Raw genomic sequence first — 22711 nt, 5'->3', positions numbered from 1 at the left:
GGAAGGGGGCCCGGTGTTGGAGTCGGGAGACCTTGGTTTACGTCCCAGCTCTTCTTGCTTATTGAACAAGTCAGTGGGCCTCTCTGAACCTCAGTTTTGTTTTCTGTAAAGCAGGGATAATGATACCCACCTCCCCTTCGGGCACACGGTCAAGGCCGAGTGAACAGTGAGCCGTGGCTGCACCCGAATCTTTGACCAGACATTGGGTTGTTAGATCACCCTGGAGTTGGGCCAGACCTGGGGGTGGGTGCTGAAATCATTGGCGTTGATGGACTGTGCTACGTCCTCTTTAGGAGTTCTCGACTGTGTCTCCGTCGCCTGGAAGCTGCATGCCGTAACTCCCCTGAGCTTCCGTTTGGTCCACATCTGACTTAGTTTCTATCTTCTGCACTTCCTCTTTTCCTCAAGCCCCGTTTCTTTCCCAGTAGTGCACATCTGGAGGACTGCACACTCAGTCGCATCATTGCTCTGGTCTCTTCTTGTTTCCCAGGTCGCCCTTCTGGACATTGATATATGTGGGCCATCGATTCCCAAGATGATGGGATTGGAAGGAGAACAGGTGAGAACTGTCATGCACACCATAGCCAGTATCCTCACGGCAGATGGCTGGGCCGAGCGGCTGATCCCAGACGGAGCAGAGCCGTGCGTCCCCACCCGGCCATGCTGAAACCAGACAAACATTCACTGGTCCGTCTACGTGAACGACAGCTGTGAACAGTGGGGGGGTGGCATTGTATATAAAGTCCACCCACGCCCTTTGAGAAGTATTAGTTTCAATGCCTTCTTGGAGGGGAAGGGAAACACGAGTGAAATGCAGAAGTAGGACACAGAAACTTCACTCTGCCTGGGAAAGCTAGGCCGGTCTTTGCCAGGGGTCCATACCCTTGGAAATAGGGGAATGTTTTGCCCTCGTTGTCACCCCTAGGGAGCTGAGGCTGCAAGGCGGGCGACTGACACGGAGGAGGGCCTCAGCCCTATAGCAGTCTGTACAGGTGCTGATCTCTCCATCCTAGGTGGTAAGAAGCAGTCCCAGAAAGGGTCCCCCTTGAAGACAGTGCATTAAAGTGAGGCCAGAGAGCTAGGATGTTCCCAGGGTGTTAGATTGGCTCACTCTTCACATAACTGCTGGGCGCCGTGCGCGAGCTGGGGGAGAGTAGTCAACAAGGCAAATAAACGTCCAGCCCTGGTGGGAGGGGGGCAGCTGACAGATCAAAGATAATGAGAGCAGGGTAGGGGGGATGGGAGGAGCAAGGGGAACTGCTGCTTAGGAGGGTGTGGTCCAGGGCATCCTGCTGGGGAAGAGCCTCCTGGGCTGAGGGAGCCAGGTGCAGGAGCCCTGGAGCAGGAGTGTCACCAGCACAATGACTAGTGGCAGGGTGACAGGTAGGGGAGCTGGACAGTAGCCAGAGGCAGGCAGGCCAGGCCTATGGGCGCTACTCAGGGCTGGGATTTGCTGCTGAGGGCGCCTCGGGAAGGGGCATGACACCATCCAGGAGGGAGGAAGAGCTTAGGGGTCCAACACGTGTGCTCATGTGCCGTCAGTGACCAGCTTCTTCGCACACGCCCACAGCACGGCTCTGTGTTTACTTGTCAGTTACGGGCACATAGCACTGAATGTACCAACAGGTGAGTATTTTATAGACCCTGAATTTTTTACATGGTGAGATAAAATAGAAGTGATGCTGTTTTCTTCTCATACCCTGTTGGGGTTATTATGTTTTTTACCCCCTCTTTTAAGCCTGCCATTGTGGAGGATGAGTTTAAATAGGGAAGAAGGTTTGTTGTTTTGTTTGTTTGTTTTAATCTTTGTTTATTTTTGAGAGAGAGAGAGTGCAAGCGGGGGAGGGGCAGAGAGAGAGAGAGGGAGACACAGAATCCGAAGCAGTCTCTAGGATCTGAGTTGTTAGCACAGAGCCTGATGCGGGGCTCGAACCCATGAACCGTGAGATCATGACCTAAGCCGAAGTCGGATGCTCAACCTCTTGAGACCCCGGGCGCCCGTTTTTTTTTTAAATGAAGACCTGGGTGAAATGGGTGAAGGGGGACCAAGGACACACCTGTTGTGATGAGCAGAGTTGCAGATGGAATTGTAGAGTCGCTGTGGTATGAATTAAAAAAAAGAAAAGCTAAAAAACCCTTAAAGCCAGTCATCAGAGACCATCTGGTATATGGTTGCACGTCTGTGAAATGTCCAGAACAGGCACCTCTGTAGAGACAAGGGTGGGTGGTGGTCATCTAGGATGGGGGGGAGGTGGAAGGATCGGGGACGACCGCTAAGGGGTGACGAAAATGTTCTGAAACTGACTGGTGGTGGGGGCCCAGCTCCCGCGAATATCCCGAAAGCCACTGAGCTGTTGGCTGTGGGAGACTGACGTGGCGTGGGAATGAGATCCCCGGAGAGCGTTTTAACAGTAGGGCTCCTGTGCTGCCCGGCGACACAGCTGCTAAGACTGCCGTGTACTTGGAAGTCGAGTCAGGTCCAGCTTGACGAGGAAGAGGCGGGGCGGGGTGGAACGCCGGCTGTTAACGAACGTCTGCTGGAAAGAGAGTGTGAATCATGAAGTGGCCCCTGAGCTTCCTGTCGACGCCTCTCCCCTGTCCGCGCCCCCCTCCCCCCCCCCACAGTTCTTGTGCCCACAGGCTGACACCCCGGCTGCCAACGGGCCAGGGTCTGTGTTGCTGCTTCACACTTGGCCTTTTACAGAGACGGCCTTGCTGCGCCACAGTCCCCTGCACATCCTCCACAACCCCCGCCTGGTTGCTGTCACACCTGTAAAATACCCCGGCCCCAGGTTATATTTGAACCTGACTAGACATAGCCAGACAGGGTTTCAAAATAACCCAACTCAGGGAGGGTGGGGGGTTGAGAAATAGAGCTTCTATGACCCATGGCCTCTCCCCAGCTGTTCACTCTCTAGTAAGGATTTAGTGGTAGCATTTGAGAGGATGAATTGTTTTATGAAGTTGTTTTCTTAATGTGTAAATTGGTCTGTGTGAGAAGTGTGCCTAAGTGTGTCATTTCTTATAAATGCGTGTGTCCATGTTTGTGTTTGTGCAGGTTCACCAGAGTGGCTCGGGCTGGTCTCCAGTGGTGAGTTGGTTTTGTTTTGTTTTTCAGTGTTTATTTTTGAGAGAGAGAGTGCGCATAAGTCGTGGGGGCGGGGGGTGGGGAGGGAGACACGGATTCCAAAGCAGGCTCCAGGCTCCGAGCTGTCAGCACAGAGCCCGATGCGGGGCTCGAACACACGAACCGTGAGGTCGTGACCTGAGCTGAAGTCAGAGGCTTAACTGACTGAGCCACACAAGCACCCTATTATTTCTCTTTGCCTTGTTTTCAGGGTAGTGTGTCATGTGTACGTAACAGATGTGGGTTGGGCTGGCAACACTTTCCTCAACCCAACACTCAGTCAGCAGATACTTACTATCGAAGGACTGTTTTAGGTGCAGGGAATACAGTTAAGATCAGGGACTGGCAAACTGTTTCTCCGAAGGGTCAGATAGTAAATATTTGCAGTTCAGGGATGGTACGCTACCTGCTGTTGAAGTGTGAAGGTGATAATACGTGAATGAATGACCACGGTTGTATTCCAACAAAACTTGACGTACGAAAGCAGAAGGTGGGCCAGATTTGGCCTGGAAGCTAAGGTTTGCCAACCCAGGTGAGAGCAGTTAAAGGATGCTTCAACTGAGGTTAGGCTGCAGCACAGGGCCCCAGGGGACCTCTTTCAAGTTCCCCCCCCCCCCCCCCCCCGTATGGTAACCCTTCTTCTCCTCCTGCTCAAAACGATTTGTGGGTTTAAAGAATGAATAGACCCAAGGCGCCTGGGTGGCTCTCGGTTAATGGCCTCACTCTTGGTTTCAGCTCAGGTCGTGAGCTCACGGTTTGTGAGGTCAGGCTCCGTGCTGACAATGCAGAGCCTACTTGGAATTCTCTCTCTCCCCGTCTCTCTCTCCGTCCGTCCCTCCCTCTCTCAAAATAAATAATAAACTGGCAAAAAATAATGACTAGACCCATAAGTCACGTGGTCATTTAGTTCCCCAAATGGTTTTTTCATTTTGAGCTCAGATAAATGACAAGGAAGTGCCTTGCCCTGTGGTTTTAAATGTTTCTTGTTTCATCCTGTTTAGTTCTTGGAAGACAACCTGGGGGTGATGTCCGTGGGTTTCTTGCTCAGCAGTCCTGACGATGCCGTTATCTGGAGGGGACCAAAGAAGAATGGTTTGCCACTCCACTTTTTCTCTTTGCTTACCATCTTCCAAGGGCAGCCTGGCCCGTCAGGATGGCAACTGTGATCTGCCGGGCTTTTGCACGGTATCATTTGTAAGCATCTCATGGCCTCTGTTGTTGCCTTCACTGGTTGAAGAGAGCCGAACAGAAATACCAGGGGCTGTTTGACAATTTTTAACATCTATGATGGGTTTTTTCTCCTTAAGACCTCTGTAACCCTGAAATTATTTTCACTGTGGTTTTATAGTAGCTTTTCTATGCCCAAGAAACGTGTGAGGTGACATCACAGCAAGGTGATTGGGCCGCTGAGGCTTAAGGTAACCACGCAAAAGTGTCTTTGAGGACAGGGCTCCTGAGCCCAGGCCCTCGTGACTTCTGGGGCCAAGAGAATTCTCTGTTAGGGGAGGGGTGGACTGTGTTCTGCCTTCTAGGGTGCCGGCACCCCGGCCTCTAGCTGCCAGATGCCAGTAGCACGCCCCACCCCAGCCGTAGGCAGATGCCCCTGATTTAGAGCACAGACCAAGTGTACGTGAAAATCCTGAACCACCTCTAGAGAGTCGTGAGTACGGAAACGAGAAAGAGAAGGGGCCTCACCTGGATCTCTTTCCAGGCATGATCAAGCAGTTCCTTCGGGACGTGGACTGGGGAGAGGTCGACTACCTCATTGTGGACACCCCGCCGGGCACGTCGGATGAACACCTCTCGGCCGTCCAGTACCTGTCCGCGGCACACGTCGATGGGGCGGTGATCATCACTACTCCTCAGGTGAGCGAGCGCCCGCGCAGAGAGGGCGCCACGCTGTGCCCTGTCGAACGGTTTCTTTCTCGTGCGGTCTCGAGCCCCTTTTCTTGAAGCAGCTCCCGCCAACACGTGCTCCGACCGCCCTCGGTTTGGATCTGCAGAAACTTGTGAAACGTTTTGTCTGTGGTCCAGGCGTTTGCTGTGTACAAAATGAGCATGCCGCAATTCTGTCCACAGATTAAACGGTAGCGGCTCGAAATTGCTTTGAAGTGTCCTTCACCAAGCCCGCAAGGCCACTGGTGCTGTTAGAATTCAGCCTGTCCCTCGTGGTCACCTCCCCCCCCACTGTGCCCCCGCATCCGTCCCCCTGCAGTGCTTCTGTTCACGTCTCCGACAAACAGAGGAAGTCTGGTTTTCCGTACAGCCATCTTCGGGTATAGACAGGCTTCTGGATTAGCTGCTACAGCCCTTGCCCCTTCTTTAGCGACGCCCGGGTCCTCCTGTCCCAGTCGCACGCAGGCCGTGCTGGGCGCACGCTGAGGAGAGAGCCGTAGCGTCAGCCTGAGTGAGCCCAGCAGTGAACAAACACGGTCAGGTTTGCGATATGCTCTGTTCTTGTCATTGCTCTCACAGGGTCCCAAGAAATGAGTTACGCCTGTCACGGTACTCTCCTCCACTCCTAAGAAAGCACAAGAAAGTAGGTTTTTGTCTGTGAGGCAGTCAGTATCACCCCTTGTCAGACCTGTGCCGAGCACCCACTACGAACACGCCCCGGGCCAGGCGCCAGGGAGGGAAAAGGCCGGTCCTCCCTCAGGGCCTGTGCGGTTCATGGAGGAACGTGGGTGCCGGACGCAGTGCGTTCGTGGCGCTCCGACAAGCGGGGGTGACCACGGCGGGCCACGTGGGGGTGCCTGGGTCAGGGAGTGGACGACGCGACAGGCGTGAGAGAGGGCTCTGGTGCTGGTCAGGGGGCCTCTGGGGGGCGTGCAGAGAAGCAGATACGCCCCTCTGGTGGCTGCAGCGGAGGGAGCACCCGTCCCAGGGAGCGGCAGTGGAGGGAGGGTGGCTTTGTCCTTAGGCTGGTCGGGGCCACTCCAGGCCGGCCACACGATTGAGTGTGGTCCCAACAGGTTACCGCAAAGGAAAAGCATCTGTTCGGAATGCAGCGCCATGCCGTGGGATGTTGATAGTGGGGAGGCGTTAGGGGGGTGGGCACAGGGAGCATACAGGAACTCTTGGTGTTCAGTTTTGTTGTGAACTGGTTCAAGATCATCTGTTGAGAAACCACAGAAATCCACTTTGCATCAAGGTGGCTTCTTCAGGGCCGCCTGGGTGGCTCAGTCAGTTGAGCATCCGATTTTCAGCTCAGGTTCATGAGTTTCAGTCCCACGTTGGGCTGTCGGCTCAGCCTGCTTTGGATCGTCCGTCCCCTTCTCTCTGCCCCTAGCCCACTCATGCTTGCTCTCTCAAAAATGAAGAGACGTTAAAAAAAAAAAAAAAGGCTAAGGCAACTTGACTGTGAAAGAGAGCACAGACTGCCCCTTGGGCTCAACAAGAGAGGCACAGCAAGAGCAGAGGCTGGCCCTTCTCCGGGAAGCCATGGAAGGACGCTCCACATTCGTGTGCCCTTCCTCCAGAACCTCTCGGCAGAGTGTGACACGACAGCAGGGTCTCCTGGTTTCTCAGAGCCCTTCACAGCCACCGTTACAGGCAGCGGACCCTTTTGGGGGGCATTTTTGACACAGCGGCGCCACCAAGGAGAGAACGACAGAGGTGCAGGGAGATGCGGGGACTCTTACCAGCTGACCTTCTCCCTTAATGTCTTTGTGTCTCTCCCTCCGTGCCAGACAGACCGAGAACCAAAGGTGTGCTCAGGAGAGAGGGAGGACTGGGAGCCTTGAGCCTCCGGGCACCCCCACGTGGTAAAGCCACAGACGTGTCTGCAATAATGTGGCACCGGGGCGTGGAGAGGATACTAAGCAAGGATTACACACAGTGCTCACGCTGTCAGACGAACTTTCAGAGTTCAGAAGTGAATTCAGTCTCAATACGGGAATGTGCCTTAGTTTCTTGTCCATAAAGCTGTGTTCAAAAGTTGAGATCAGAGGTTAGCAAACCTTTTTTTTTTTTTTTTTTAAAGGCCAGATATAAATATTTTAGGCTTTATGTCTCCTACATCCTGTCACAGCTACTCCTTTGTACCACTGGAGGACAAAGGCAGCCTGGGATGAGATGTGAAGGAACGGGCGTGGCTGCGTCCAGAAGTTTCTAAAAACAGGCAGGCGGCCAGATGGGGCCCACTTTCCCCCGATCTAGACAATGGTGCACAGTCGTGTACTGCTGAGAAAACAACCCTGAGGTGTCGTAAAAGGTTATTATTCTGCACGTTCATTGTATGTTTACCATTTGGCTGTTCAGGTTTATCCTTTCGGGGTTTGTGGGAGTCCATGCCCCGAACAGGCGTCACTACATGGTCGGGCCCAAATACTTATTAAACGTGAGGCTTTCTGGTGCCGAGTCCACTGCAGTGCCGCCCCTGCCCGCACACGGTCTGTCTTCACTTTGATCTTGAAATAAATGGTGTTTTGAACCTTGACAGGAGGTGTCCCTCCAGGACGTCCGCAAAGAAATCAGCTTCTGCCACAAGGTGAAGCTGCCCATCATCGGAGTGGTGGAGAACATGAGTGTTTTCGTCTGCCCCAAATGCAAGGTGGGAATGCGGTGGCCCGGGCCCGGCCGCCCAGGCCCTTCCTCGTAGTGGTGGAGGAAAGCCTGGGACACGGTTTCTGTGACACAGTTTCTGCTTTCCCCCTCATTTTGGGAAGTGGGATCATACACACACAAAATACTGCTGATTTAAGGAAAACTCTGCTGGGGTGGTTACTGTTTCATATTCAAACAGCCATTTTTTAAAGTTGCTTTAAAATGTCCAGTTTTAATTCTGAAAACAAAGTCCTAACTCTTCCCTTTTAACTTGCCTCCTAGAAAGAGTCTCAGATATTCCCACCGACGACGGGGGGTGCGGAGGTCTTGTGCCAGGACCTGAAGATCCCTCTCCTCGGAAAAGTGCCTCTGGACCCACACATAGGTGGGTGAGTCTGAGCGCCGATTTCAACTTTGTGTCGCCAAGCGGGGTGTTCACACCCCGCACGGCCGCGACCGTGGACCGTGGGGCCACAGATGAAGGGCCTGCTTTCAGGTGCTCATCTCCAGGCGAGGGAAACCGTAGGCCCCCTGGGTGTGTAGTCAGCACGAGTAAACCTCTGGGTCACGAGGGGGCCGCGTGGGGCCTGGAACGTGGGTCACGACTGTCTGCAAGATGCCGGGAGGCCACGGGAGAGGAATTCACCCAAGGCGAGGGGGCCGGAGGGGGACTGGGCAGGGGTATGCTGGGCGGTCCCATCTCAGGAATTAGGTTCTGAGGTGAAAGTCCTGAACACAATTAGCCTGGAAAACCCCTTAGGAAGACTTTCTGCCTCTTGGGAGGTCCGGCACAGCACCGAGGGCCCTGTCTCTCAGCACTAGGTGAGGGTGTTGGTCTGCCTTCAGGGGCTATGTTGCATGAAAAAATGCCCCCTTTTTAAAAAGATTATTTTAATGTTCATTCTTGAGATACAGAGACAGAGCAAGAGCAGGGGAGGTTCAGAGAGGGAGACACAGAATCCGAAGCAGGCTCCAGGTTGCGAGCTATCAGCACAGAACCCGATGCGGGGCTCCAACTCACAGACCGCGAGATTGCGACCTGAGCTCAAGTGGGACACTTAACCCACTTGAGCCACCATGTGCCCCACAAATGCCCCGTTTTTAATGCCAGAGTCGCGCGCATCCCCTCTAGACAACCCTGTGAGCGGCAGTGAGCCTGGAGGAGGGAATGGTGGACCCCATCCCCATTGTGTGTTCACTGTTGCTAAGTGGCATGGTGGGGAGGGCAGTCCACACCTTTTAAGTTATACCTGCCTCCACATTTGTTTCCCGGGGACCACAGAGTTGAACTTGGGTATGTCGGCTGTGCCGGGGACGTGCAGAAGCCGTGGGGTGGGAGCACGAGCAGAGGGGCCTGGGCCTGCAGGAAGCCAAGGGGCGAAGGCTGGAAGGCAGGCTGGAGCCCGGGTGTGGACAGCTTTGCAGCCAAGCTTGGCTGCTGGGCCTGCAGCAGTTGGGAAATGAGAATCAGACCCCGAGCCAGGGCACAGGGGCGAGTGCTGAGAGGGAGACCTGCAGGCGGCTCTGCAGGGGAGTGGGGAGGAGGGTAGGACTTGCCTGGGGCTGGGCGTTGCCATGTGGAGGAAGGGACGTGCAGGAGAGGGAAGGGGACAGGACTTGATGGTTGGGGAGAAAGTTGGCTGAGGTCCCAGCCATCTAGGAGCTGGGGCCGATGGGCAGCCATGATGACCATGGGAGACACGGGTGTGGGGAGGGCCAGGTTCCTACTCCCGTACTGCTTCTTAGAGGCAGGGGAGGCTTGAGGGTTGGCAGCAGGCTGGGGAGCTGTGTGGGCCACGCCCAGGCAGGCCAGATTGTTGGGGGGCTGGAAGGAGGTGGGGCTGCCCCAGGACTGCGTGCCTCTCTGGAACCCTGGGGCCCAGGAGAATATCCTGGGAGCCTTTGCTCCCCCTTGAGAAGCACTCTGCGCTGGGGGACCCCAGGTACCACAGGAAATCCCAGCTGTTCTTTTAGGGAGGGGCAAACACCCAGGGAGATTAACCACTGTGCGCCGACCAGGCATGGTGCTGAGTTCACCCTTTTCCCTCGGGTGGTCAGAGCACAGGTCTCCTGCTAAAGGTCCCCAGCGGCAGCTGGAGCACAGGGGTGCTGCTGAGGGACAGGCTGGGCAGTGGCTCCGGGCGTACCCGCTGCTGTGAGCCTGTACCCTAGCTGGAGGCCAGGTCCCTCAGATCCCTATGATAGGACGGGAGGGGCCCGGAAGAGCCTATCCAGGCTCGGGGAGCCCCAAGCCAGTGTGCAGGTCCCAGCCCATGTGAGGGAGGGAGGCAGCTGCCCTCCTGCCTGACTCCGTCCACTAGTCACAAAGAAGCAAAGTTCTAGCACTTTACAAGAGCTGCTAGCAGAGGCCCTCGGGGGTGGCTGCAGCTCAGTCTGAAGCTAAGAGAATGAAGTGTCTTCTAGGGAGCAGTACCGTGTGATGTTACATGTCCCCGAGCCTCATTTGTCGTTGAAATCAGGAGACCAGTGAGGAAGGGGGGTTAGCACGTTCGTACAGTGGAAAGGAGGACAAGGCGGTGAGGGCACTGTGACCCTCGTGAACTCTTTTGTCCAGCGGGAGCCAAGGTGGATGCCCGGACACAGACAGGAAGGGATGAAGCTTGCGGTCCAGCCTGGGTGGGAGCCCTGGGGCAGGAGGTAAGGCCACCTCACTGGCCCTGGGGTTCTCAGCCCCTCCCAGGCCTCAGTCCTGCTTCTCCCCACCGCCGGCTGGAGGCTCCAAGTCCTGACAGCCGCCTCTGTAAGAGGGGGTGATAACAATGCCCCCCATCCCTGCCGGGGGGGCTGCTGCTGCCTCGATGTCCCCAGAGGACACCAGAAAGCCTCAGCAACAAGCTCTTCTGACAGGACTGTTCTTAGAGCACAGTCAGAGGAAAGGGGAGCCTCGAAAATGGGGAATGAACCAGGGTACCTTTGGAAGGGGAGGGCCTACTGGGGAAGGGAAGACTTGAGAACATCGTGGCCATCACGGGACTGTGCTGGGATTCCCCAGACCTAGTCTAGCTACCCCATTTCTGCCATGGTCCCAGGGTAGCCTGGGCTCATCTGGGCTCCACCTCTGCCAACCCCCTCTCCTCTTGGATCCTCCCTGCACCCCCCCCCCCAACTCGGTTTCCCTGGCCCTGTGCCCAAGTACGAGGGGAAGTGAGAAAGGGATAGTTCGGCACTTGGCCTTGCCACGGCCCACCTAAGGTTGGGGAGCAGAACCACAGACCTGCTTCTCCAGCAGTGCTGGGTAGGCTGATGGGGTTCTGCCCAGGATAGGGGGAGAAGAAAAGAGCACCTGCCTGGCAGGGTCTCCGACCACTGCCAGAGGTCCCTGCACCATGGCACCTGGATCCTAGGACCCCACTGTGTGTCCTTGGGAGGGTGCTGGGAAAGCCCAGCAGACAGGTGGCCGCTGCCGTGGAAAACGCACCAGGTGGAACCCACGTCTTGTACGCTCCTGTTCATTTTGTGTGTTTCTCAGCTTTGCTCTTGTCCGGTGAGGCTCAAGGCCTTCCTAAGGTCACACGACCAGAAAGAACCCCCAGTTCGTGTGGCCACTGTCTTCACCGATGTTTTCTCCTTTATCTCCTTAAGGTAAGAGTTGTGACAAAGGACAGTCTTTTTTGATTGATGCACCGGATTCCCCAGCTGCTTTAGCCTACAGAGGTATCATTCAAAGTACGTGTGCGTGCGAGTCCCGGGAACTCAGAGGGCTGTGGGGCTGAGTGGGATAAGATCCTGTCTAGGGTCATCTGTGGAGCATTAGGGTCACTGCCATGTAGCCTCGGGTGGGGACGGGAGGGCTAGTAGGGGCTGGGATGACCCTCAGCCCAGGAAGCCAGGCGTCTGTGAGAAACTGGTTAAAGGAAAAAAAAACAAACCTGTGCCGACCTGACTACATTGGTGGGCGGCCATTGGAAGCCTGGATTTTAGGGGGGCTGGGAGCAGTCAGTTGTTAAAGCGTATAGGCTCATGGCGCACAGTAGAGTTCCTTTTACCTAGGAAGATGGTGTCCGGGGCCAATACCAGCATTCCCAGGATTCTTGATCTGTGGAAGGAGCCAATGGGAGACTTCAGCCAGATAGGACCATGGGTGAGCGCTTTTGAAGAGTTAGGGCAGCAGCAGAACAGGGCTGTTTTGGGAGTTAGGCCGTCTGGGGGTTCAGCCCTCACCAGCACAGGCACAGCTGCCGGAGACACTGCCTCATCGTCACTGCTTCTGTGTCTCGTGTTCCAGAAATCCAGGAGTTCTGTGGTCTCCATCAGCCAAAAGAAGAGCACCTCATCAGCTCCTGAAACACAAGAGAACATTCGAGAACATTCAAGACGCAAGCCGCACTTGCACTCCAGCCTGAGCAGCATGGGGACAAAGTGGGGTCACAGGCAGAAAGGGACCAGACTCTGGTATGGCATGAAGTCATTTTTTTAGAGATGCTTGAGTCATAGGATTTGTATACTTTTCAACACACATAAAGGCATTCTTTACAAACACGCCTCTTAAAAATAAGAACCTCAAACCTCTCCCCCAAGGCCTGCTTCCAGGAAAGAGCCAACGGCTTATTGGTCAGGGAATTCTCTGCTGGAAGCTTGTGCAGTTACAGAACTTCTCCCTCAAGCCACTGCTGCCTCAGAAGATAAGCCTAAAAAAGAACCCCGGTGATGGATGTGTGGCTTCACTGCAAAACCCAGTCATGGCTTCAAGTAGCACAGTCCAAATGCTGCTTCAGAATGAGGGAAAAATTAGTCCCCAGAAGCCCTTAAAAAGCTCTTAAATCACCCATGGAAACAGAAGAGGTCATCTGTGTCTGTACCTAGTGCACACTATAGCCAGTAATTTCTAGCATCCTATAAGACAGCTTATAGGGTTTTTGGTTTTTTTTAATTACATAAAAGGAGACACCCATGTAAATTCTAGAATTCTCTTCATTGCCAGGAGATGTGCAGGAATGGACACCGAGGGAAGAGTGAATTCCCGTTTCCCATCTCTCTCGGGGCGTGGGCAGACAGATGGGCAAATCCCTCGTTCTCTCCCTTTCTCTCATTTCCTGCCCCCTCCCTTCATGCCTGCACATATGGTTGATTTTGTATGTGTTCAGTGTGAGGAAAGGGCAGGGGGGAGGCCGACAAAACCCGGAGGACACAGGCTGGCTCTCCCCTGGCTCTGTGCCCGGGCCCCCACCTTGATCCCACCTCTTACCTAATGCTTGTGAATCTCCAGCCCCTTGAGGCCAGGCTTCTGGAAGTCCCTTGGGCTGGCCTGCAAGGGGAAAAGTCAGCTGTGGCTTTGTCCTCACAAGTGAGGGGCCTGATTCTGCTGATTCAGGGGCCAGAGCAAACCCACGATGTAACCAAAAGCCCACAGAGCTCATCGCTCAATGTCTTGGTCTAAAGCAGCCCTGGTCAGATTTTAAGATGGTTCAACCAGTTGTAAGAAGAGCCTGGTCAAATTTCAAAGATTACTCTCACGTGTAGAAATCTATGCAAAGTTAAAAAAAATATTTTTGTGTGGTATTTTTGGGGGGTACTGACAGGGTAGCTTGGTTGATACAGAAAATGTTAAAATGGCATTGGCTAGTGGGCCTCCTTCCCTTTCGGCGTCTGGAGTGCAGGGGTGCGGGAGGAAGACTCTAGTAACTCACCGTCTGGAACACCATCTGGGACAGAAAACTGGCTGTGATTTTGCTGATGTCCCTCTCACCTCCCATCTTACAAAGGACGTAGCCATAGAGGTTAGCAGCTTGGAGAGAAATCCCAGCTATCACAAGGGCCTGCGCTCAGACAAAGCAAATTCTTTTAAGAGCATATATTGAACCCCACCCACCCACTCCCCCCAAACCACATAGAAGCAACTCTGGCCTGTACCTAGTCACAGCCAACCTTCTCTGAGCACTCGCCGATCATCACAGGTACCTTGTCAACAACCCAAGAGGTTGGTGCCATTATCATCCCATTTTACAGGGAAGAAAGTGAAGCCCAGAGAATCAAAGTTGCGCACAGTCCCAGAGCCGATGCAGGGCTGGACCAGCATCCAAACTCCAGAGCCCCTGCTTTTAATTATACTGCTGCTCCTACGGTCTGTGGGTATTTTGTTTTCCCAGTAAGTGAGGCAGATCACAGCACTGAGATGGTAAGAAAACTGAAATGAAACTTCATAACTCTGAGGTGAGCTTATTCCTATTGAGGAAGGTTCCAGAGTAGGCTAGCACATGCTTTGCTTTCAACTCCTTCCTCAGCATTATTCCTACGCATCCAAAAGATCCAGCCCATGGCCATCGGTGGGGGAATGGATAAAGCAAACGTAGCGTGGCCGTAGAGGGGGCTATTACACAGCCATAGAAAAGGAAAGAAATACTGATAAATGCTGCAACACCGACGAACCTTGAAAATCCCATGTTAAGTGAGAGAAGATCACAAGCAATCATGTTCTAGAATTCTAGTTATAGAAAGTACCTGCAATAGGTGAACCTATTGAAACAGAAGAACGAGGAGCAGGGCCAGGAGGGAGTGAGGGCTAAAAGGTACAGGGTTTCTTTCTGGGGGGATGAAACGACCCCCACACTGGCTTGGTGTTGCCGGCACCACAGTGAATCCCCTGGAAACCCGGCGAATGGCACACGCTAAATGGGTGAATGGCCCGGTACGTGAACCATCTAGGAAAGCGGTTTCCAACCAATTGGCAGACGACAACGGAACCCGCTCGTGCCGCCTGTTGCGCGCAGATGGCGAAGCCACGCCAGGGCCGGGCGGTGCCTTACCAGCCACTCGAGCTTCAAGGAGAACAAGGTGCTGAAGAAGAACACGGTCCAAATCAGCGGGCAGATGATGAGGCCAAGCCAGAAGATGCGCGCCTCCGCTTCTGTGGCCACGCTGCGCTGCGGGGACGCCTGCCGGGGAGGGAGGGCCCCGTCTTCAACGGGAGCGCACTCCCGTTCTCGCTCTTTGCATGCGGCGGCCACCAGACCCGCATGGAGCCCAGAGGGGACCCGCGCAAACTTCCACAGCCACGTCCCCGCTGCGAGGCGGACCCCTAGCGGACGGTACCTTTCTGGCCTCAAAAATCCAGCGGCCCTTCCCGTCTTCGTCTATGTGGTTCCACCAGCGGAGGCCCACCAGCAGTCTCCCGGTCACGTTCTGGGGGACATGGACAGAAGGACCCCAGGCACGCCGTAAAGAACGAGTCGTCTTTTCACTGACAAAAAGTCCGTTCGTGTTGAACTTGTCCCGGGAGCAGGGGGAGAGGGGAACTGAACCGTGGCAGGTTCTGAGAATCCGTGGGAGTCTCCTAATTTTCAACTCAGTTTACCTGTAAGTGACTCCCCCCACCACCACACACACCCCCCCCTCCAAAAATATGTGGCATATTTTAAATGTATGCCAGGTTTGCCAAAAATCCAAAGCCAGGTGGAGCAGTCACTTGCATAAGACACGTCCTTCCAGCGATGACAAGTGGGGACCAGAACCATCGTTCAACTCTGAACAATGGGTTTTAACTTGAATTTCAAGTAATGTCGGCTCAGTATGTATTTGCAGTTTCAAGGAAAGTACCTCTCGGCTCAAATCGGCCACGTGCCGCCGGAGGGTCACCATCTAGAAACACAGCCCTTGTGTTTCTGGAACGACGGCATCATGAGCGAAGGGGCCTTACCTTCACAGACCAGAAGTCAAAGGACAGGAGGAGAAGCACGGTGACAAAGCAGCCCACAAAGCTTCTGCTGAACCAGTCACAGCACACATAGGTGACGATGGCGCTCACTCGGAAAAACAGATGGAAAAAGGTGGCCAACGGGTGCCTAGGAAAGAACCCAGAAGCCCCCTCACTGCAAAGGCCAAGAGGGCAGTCACCGAGCTCACTCTGTGGGTTCTGACTTTCCGCGTTGTCCCCAGTGCACTGCGAGCCCGACTCAGGCCGCAGCTCTGCAAACGTCCGTAAGTCACAAGTTCTGAAACAGTCATTAGTATACTAGCATCTCTCCCCTCTCGAAGAATCCAGTACTTTCCCCTAACTCGATCTCAAAGATCACTTGCCTTCTTCGAAACTTGGGTACCTCTGAAGTGAAACAGGACAGTGGTCACTGCCTCCCCACCTGGCAGTGATAAGGACCAGTTCCCTAAAGGTAAAGGTTGGGTTATTCCACCAGTAACAGAGCAGTCCACGTGCAGCCCGTGGGTGCAGTCTCGTGTCACCGGGGAACGCGTGTTCCTGGAGAGAGGGAAATCCTGACTCGTCTCGCAGCAATTTATAAAGAAAAAAGTCTGAGAGACCAGAGACCCAAGGTTAGATGGATGACGAGGCCACCCACGTATCCAGGGCGGAGAGAACAAAGACCTATAGGGGTCAGGCAGGTGCTGGTGGTGGGTGACACGGACCAGGTAGGGGACCCTTCTGGCATGTACTTTGATAGAGCACGGGAAGAAACAAGCAGCCAAGATGGAGAAAGCAGCCCTGCAAGGGGGACGGTGGTTGGCAGGTAAAGCACCAGCCAGGGCTCTGGAGGGAGGGGAGGGAGGGGAGGGAGGGGAGGAAGGGGCAGGCCTCCTCACCCAGCTCTGCTGGATCTGGTATTTGCAAGAGAAGCCAGAAATTAAAAGTTGCAACGGGAAAATATTTTTAAAGGACAGAGACTGATACGATTAATAAAATATCACAGGCCGTGTTTCATATTGGCCCATGAGCCTCTAACTGGCAGTGGCATCAGGCAGGCACCTGCTCATTCTTTCCAAGAAGGACCGCACAGAATAAGCGAACTGGGTTCCTGTGTAATTGTGCGGTTTCTGACTCTCAAGGGAACGTGAACTGATTGAGAACCGGAATTCATAGTGGCTTCTAAATTTACTCCTGGTGTTCCAAAGGAGGAGCGAGAGGTGCCAAACCACCGGCCATTCGCCAGAACACTTCTCCTCTGTCCCTTTCATATCCTGAGCTCTCCTGGTGGCTGGGGTGCAAGCCAGCCGGGGACATGTACCTAGCCCTGAAGAATCAGATGTGATCTCATAGACTGTCCAGATCTGGAATATTCCCGAACATAAGACCCTCAGCAGTCTCTGACGCCCTTTTAACCATAAATCTTTTTTTTAAATGTTCGTGAGGGAGTACACATACGTGAACGGAGAGGGCCAGAAACGGAGACAGGATCCGAAGCAGAGAGCACAGAGCCCGACGCGCGGCTTGAACTCGCAAACCTTGAGATCATGACCTGAGATCAAGACTCAGATGCTTAATCAGCTGAACCACCCAGGCGCCCCTAACCTTAAATCTTGAGAATCTTTTAACTAAATGTCTTAATACAATCTTAATGCCTCCACCTTGAAGATAAAGAAGTCCTCTTTCCAGAAATGAAAGTTCTTTCAGGGAAAAAGCCATGTTTGAGATCATTTTACATGCCTGATAATCGTACCTGGCATTTAAGATTCTCGGCAAATATTTGTCGTGCCAAGTCATGGAGCTGAGTTTATATTGTAGGACAGTGTAGACGTAAAAGACGTAGGAGACACCCACCCACGTCCACGGATCCAGGCTAAAACCTGGAATTTCATGCATTCGAATAAATCCCCTGCCCACCCACTTTTTTTGGCTGTGGTTTCCTAACAAATGCAGAAAAATTCCCATTGTTGGAAGGTTCTGCTTAGTTAGGTACCCGTCAAATGATTTCCTTAATTTATAATGGAAAGTACTATTATCGTGGCCATCATTATTCAAAGGCCAAAGTAAAAAAAGGATGCCTCCTGCACTCTCAAATACGGCTTTCATCCTGTCCGATGCAGGCTGTCCTCTGGGCCGCCCTCCAAACCCTCCTTCGGTCCGCCTCTGTCCCCCGCCAGCACTCACAGGGGGAGCTTCCTGGTCTTGAGAGCAGTGAGGGCCATGGCTTTCACCTGTCTGCCTTTCCCTGCCGGGGGACGGTGGGGGGAGGGGGGGCAGCCTGCCACCCCCCGGGGTTCTCTCTGCCACCTCCATGGCCACAGAGCACCCTGACAGTCACCTCCACATCCCAAGGCCACTGGCTTCCAACTCCACCCTCCCAGGCACCCACCCGCTTGCCCCTCGAGAGGCAACCAGTCCTGAGGTGCCAGACTGCCCGCGTTCAAATCCCACTCCGACCTCGGAGCGGCTCCGCTGCCCTCCCTCAGCCACTCAACCTCTGGGCACTCAATCTCCACTTGTGTAAAATGGGAATGCCAACACCAGCCACATCCTAGCTATTAAAAGATCAAGTGGAAGGTGGCACGTCAAAAGTGCTTGAAACACAGATCGTGCTCACAGACCGTGACTGGCTTACCTCAGCCCTCAGTCACTCGAAACCCATCTACCTCCAAGGAACCCAGCTGTGAAATTCCCCTCAAGACCACAACTTTCTCTCTCACTAGCCAGGGGCAGACCTTTGTCTCTGCAGGGATCCCCCGAGACTCCTGACCTCTCCAGATCCAGCCTGCCCCCCATCCCTCCATTTCACCGAAGAACCTTCTCCATTCCTCAGCTTGAACAGGTAGCACTTTCCGCTCGGTAGGCCACCCTCGGCAGGCCAGGCCCAGAGGAGAGGAGGAGGAGGAGGAGGGGAGAGGAGAGGAGGGGAAATGAAATTGCTTCAGATGCGGTCAAGGCGGGGGGGGGGGGGGGGGGGGGGGGGTCGAATCCTTACGGCCTTGTGTTTTAGCGTAAATCCATGTTCACAGTTCTGTGCCCCACAGCTGCGGTCTTCCCCTCGGAGGGGATGTGGAAGGTTCTCGGCCCTGAAGGCGCGTGCAAGCCACCTGAGGAAGCATAAAGGTGTGCGCCAGGCTACTACCCCCTCCCAGGGCAGGCGGGGCCGGGCCTGCAGCGCAGCCCAGACCTGAATTTTGCATAGGAAAAGCACCACTGTACCCTGGGCTCATAAACTCTGGCCCAGGAGCCCAATCTGGCCCACTTCTGTCTTCTAAGTAAAGTTTTATTGGAACAGCCACGCTTACTCATTCGCTAGCCTGCCAAGTCGACAATGTTCTTACCCAGGAAGTATGCCAGCCTCTGCCCCAGACCGGCATGAACAATGATGATACTGGGCGCTATTCAAAACAAATCAAAATAGGGGCGCCTGGCTGGCTCGGTGGGTTGAGCATCTGAGTCTTGATTTCGATTTCGGCTCAGGCCAGGATCCCAGGGTTGTACGAACAAGCCCTGTGTCCGGCTCCACGCGGAGCAGGGAGCCTGCTTGAGATTCTTATTCTCTCCTTCATATTCTGTCTCCCTCCCTCCCTGTTCACTGGAGAGCTCATGCTCTAAAATAAATAAAAGTGAAAAAATTTTTAAAAACAAACCAAACTAAAGCTAATTGCTACTAATGGCCCCCCACCTCCCCCCTCCACTCCCCCCCCCCCCCCCCCCCCCCCCCCCCGCAAAACATCTGCTTTCAGAAGCTGCAGGTTGGGAGCTGGCTGGCTGGCTGGCAGAACCAATGGATCGTGCTAGAAATCAGAGCATCTTTTTCTCTGGGGGTGGTTGAGGGGAGGGTGACTGAGAAGGTGACCAAGGTGCTGGAGACACTCTGTATCTCCATCTCGTGTGGATACACGTATAAAAGTTCAAACCAGGGACACCTGGGTGGCCCAGTTGGTTAAGCATCCAACTTCGGCTCAGGTCATGATCTCACAGTTCTTGGGTTCGAGCCCCACATTGGGTTCTACACGATGGTGCAGAGCCTGCCTGAAATTCTTTCTCTCTCCGTCTCTCTCCTCCTCAAAATAAACAAACTTAAAAAAAAAAGTTCAAACCATCTACTTTAGCGTACTTAATGTACATCATACCTTTGAAAAGTTTTGCTTGAAGCTCCTGACCAGAGAAATCTTTGCAAATCACCCTAAAAACTCTGCATGTGATACAATCCAGTAATCACGCTGCTCAGGATTTACTCAAATGAGTCTAAAACTTCAGTCCACACCTACCACAGGACACAGATATTTACAGCAACCTTATGCATCACTGCCCCAAACTGCGAGTGACCCAAGATGTCCTCAATAGGTGAATCGATCGGCTGTGGGTCCTTCCACACAGGGGAATGTTATTCAGCCCTAAAAAGCAATGAGCTCTCAAGCCATGAAAAGGCCAAGAGGAACCTTAAATGCATGTTACAAAATCAAGCCAGTGTGAAAAGGCTGCTTACTGTAGGACTCCAACACTAGGGACATTCTGGGAAAAACTGAACGGTAGACACAGTTAAAAAAAAAAAAAAAAAAGTTGCTAGGGTTTGTGGACAGTGGGGGGAAGGGAGAGAAGAATATGGGGACTTTCAGGGCAGTGAAATACTCTCCACGACACAATGGTGGATACATGTCATTATGCTTATGTCAAAGCCTAGAAAATACCCACCACCAGCACGGACCCTCATGTAAACAAGGGACTGTAGGTAACAATGCCGTGTTGGTTTGTAACACATCCAAGACACTAATGTAAGCTGTTAATAGGGGAAACTTTGGGGCGGGGGAGGGCTCATGGGGACTCTGTACTGTTTGCTCAATTTTTCTGTAAACCTAAAACTGCTCTAAAAAATGGACACAGAGGGTGGTGGATGGGGGTTGGGGAGAGGCTGTGTCTAAACAAAGTAAATAAAATAAAATAGGGGGAGGTCCCACAAGGACACAAGTCCCCTGTCCCATTTTTTTTTTTTTAAGGTTAATTTTGAGAAGGTGAGCAGGGGAGGGAAAGAAAGAGAAAGAGAGAGGGAGAGAGAGAATCCCAAGCAGGCTCCGGGCTATCAGTGCAAAGCCCGACAGGGGGCTCGATGTCACAAACTGTGACATCATGACCTGAGCTGAAATCAAGAGTCAGACGCCTAACCGACCGAACTACCCAGGCGTCCCTCCCATACGCTTCTAAGGCAGGTCTGACTTGAGGGGAAAGGTTGGTTTAATCCCAAATTCAGCAGAGATTGAACAGTATCTTAAAAAATTGTCTTGTGTTTGTTTAAATTACTTTGAAAATCATGCTCTGGTTTTTAAAGACTATCTCCAGCTTGAATTCCTCAGCAAACATTGTATTTTACGTTCTCTTCCTTTAATTTAAAACCTCCTCCTTCAGGGGTACCCGGGTGACTCAGTCAGTGAAGCATCCGACTCTTGATGTCAGGGTCGTGAGTTCAAGCCCCATATTGGGCTCCCCACTGGGCATGAAGCATACTTAAAACAAAAACAGAAACTATATATATTTAATTAGATTATAAAATATACATATATCATATATAACATATATATCATATATATCCTATATATGTCCTATATATCATCCTTCAGACACTGGGGAAAGCTCTGCTTTTCACTGGGACAAAGGCTGAGGAAAGACCGTATCTTTACTCCTCGGTTTACTCTGCCACAACCAACCAACCAACCAACCAACCAACCAAGCATATGAGGTTGTGCCTAGAATTTGCGTCCCAATGACCCAGGGGCTGGAGTGGATGCAGGGGTGAGGATGTAACACTGGCCACGTGCTGATCCCAATGGAGGCTCACTGTTCTCTGTACTTTTATGTAAATTAAAATTAAAAAGTAGAAAAAGAAATCAGAGGCAACCTCAACTTTGCATTGAGGCAAGAATAAACCAAGCCCACGAATTGATATTCTAGGGGTTATCTGTGGTCACAATAAAAATCCAGACCTAAAAATCCCCAACTGAGTAATTGACCATTACAGTTGGATGCATGAGGAAAATTCCAGAAAGCAGGTCCTTTCTTCTGGGCTTACCAGCTCCTCGCACAAAAAAAAAAAAAAAAGAAAAGGAAAGAAAGAAAGAAACCACCAACCAACCAACCAACAAAAGGCCACTCCTACTTGCAACATAAATGCCTGCCCAGCCCCCACCCAGACAGTGGGGGCAGGGAGAGCCAGAGAGCCTAGACCCACGCTCGCACACCATCCTTGCCGAGTGAATGTACGGCCCTGGCCGAGGCTCAGGGCCTTGGTTTACTCATCTGTAAGATGGGAGGACAACATCTGCCCCAGGTGCCTGAGGTTCCTGGACAGGAAATCCCTAGGACACCAGACCAGAGGGGGCATGAGGTGGCTGTGGCTAATCACTGTTTCTCATTCATGGTTACAATTTGTTGGGGGGGGGGGGGGATGGGGCGGGGGGGGGGGGGTGGGCGGGGAGAAAGCCTGGGCTGGGGATGCTCCTTTTAGACATCCTCTGTCAGAGGTTTTCCCCCAACTGTTAAAAATGAGCAGCGTGCTATTTATTTCTTCAGCCCCGACGCCCACTTAGAGTCAGGTGTCTCTTCCGCTCCCAGCAGCGTGCCAGCACGAAGACGTGGGAGGAAGGGGACCCCCAGGCGCAACGCCGCCTGCCCATCCCTCATCCGCTCCCCTCGACTGCTGGGGTCTGGCTGGAAACGTGTGATCAGCAGACCCCCACCAGGCCTCCTGAGCCCCCATCTGCATTTTAACTACACCTCAGGGGACTCATGGGCTCCTCTCAATCAAGGGGCCCTCCCTACTCCTTCCTCAACATGGACTCAGCTCCAGGAGCAAAAAAAAAAAAAAACAGGTGTGGGTCCCTCCGGCCTCTAAAAGCGGGGACCCCTCTGTGCCCTTCTGAAACCCCGTGGGCCTGGCCAGCCAGGGGGGCGAACCGTCTGCAGAGAATTGGAGGTTTCTTCTCCAGAATGCCCCAGAGGTAGTGTTCACACCTCTGTCCTGCAGAGTCCCTCGTTGCCTCAAATGACAATGTCCCCCTTCCACCTCTGTCAACTGAGCCCGGGAAGGCAGGTTTTCAGACAGTTGGGACGCCTACACAGATGCGGACCGCTATGTCCTCACGGCTTGGATTCAAAGATCAGCACGACAGAAGTCTGAGTGTTTTAGCAAATTTAAACAAACAAACAAAATAACCAGACTTCCCTCTGGTCGCCAGGGTTGTAACTTGTTTCTGTTCTTTATTTCTTCTTAAAGAGGCATCCCAACTTTAGAGGCTGGACAGGCTTAGCAGCAAGTTAAAGTGGACCCCCAGAGACAAGTCAGTGGGCCCCTGGCTGATCGGCCCATGCGGGCCCTCTGGGGGGATCCTCCC

General features: G+C 53.2%; 2 protein-coding genes across 5 annotated transcripts in view; one reads left to right on the top strand and one right to left on the bottom strand.

The window, feature by feature from the left end:
- The window catches only part of NUBP1 (nucleotide binding protein 1), a 35331-nt gene that overhangs the window by 8163 nt on the left and 4457 nt on the right, over nucleotides 1-22711 (top strand). For 2 of the 4 annotated variants that reach the window (XR_006212351.1, XR_006212350.1), the window contains exons 4-11: nucleotides 491-559; nucleotides 3059-3091; nucleotides 4129-4219; nucleotides 4839-4993; nucleotides 7569-7679; nucleotides 7955-8057; nucleotides 11276-11359; nucleotides 11919-12085. Coding sequence is in view for 1 of the 4 variants with exons in the window: in XM_007076882.3 (XP_007076944.1) it covers nucleotides 491-559; nucleotides 3059-3091; nucleotides 4129-4219; nucleotides 4839-4993; nucleotides 7569-7679; nucleotides 7955-8057; nucleotides 11276-11359; nucleotides 11919-11977 (705 nt within the window). In the remaining 3 variants the exon portion in view is untranslated. Of the gene's footprint in view, nucleotides 1-490; nucleotides 560-3058; nucleotides 3092-4128; nucleotides 4220-4838; nucleotides 4994-7568; nucleotides 7680-7954; nucleotides 8058-11275; nucleotides 11360-11918; nucleotides 12173-18046; nucleotides 18166-18352; nucleotides 18769-22711 lie in introns of those variants that run through there. The other 2 variants (XR_006212349.1, XM_007076882.3) reach the window with 2 other exon arrangements.
- TVP23A (trans-golgi network vesicle protein 23 homolog A) overlaps nucleotides 12879-22711 on the bottom strand; it is a 28024-nt gene continuing 18191 nt past the window's right edge. The window contains exons 3-7 of the mRNA XM_042971340.1: nucleotides 15327-15471; nucleotides 14723-14812; nucleotides 14437-14565; nucleotides 13321-13449; nucleotides 12879-12938 (exon numbers count right to left, since the gene is read on the bottom strand). Coding sequence (XP_042827274.1) covers nucleotides 12879-12938; nucleotides 13321-13449; nucleotides 14437-14565; nucleotides 14723-14812; nucleotides 15327-15471 — 553 coding nt within the window. The remainder of the gene's footprint in view (nucleotides 12939-13320; nucleotides 13450-14436; nucleotides 14566-14722; nucleotides 14813-15326; nucleotides 15472-22711) is intronic.

Source organism: Panthera tigris, chromosome E3, assembly GCF_018350195.1.
Source record: "Panthera tigris isolate Pti1 chromosome E3, P.tigris_Pti1_mat1.1, whole genome shotgun sequence".
NCBI lineage: Eukaryota > Metazoa > Chordata > Mammalia > Carnivora > Felidae > Panthera > Panthera tigris.
The sequence above is the reverse complement of the archived record's forward strand: the minus strand, read 5'-3'. Positions and strand labels throughout refer to the sequence as shown.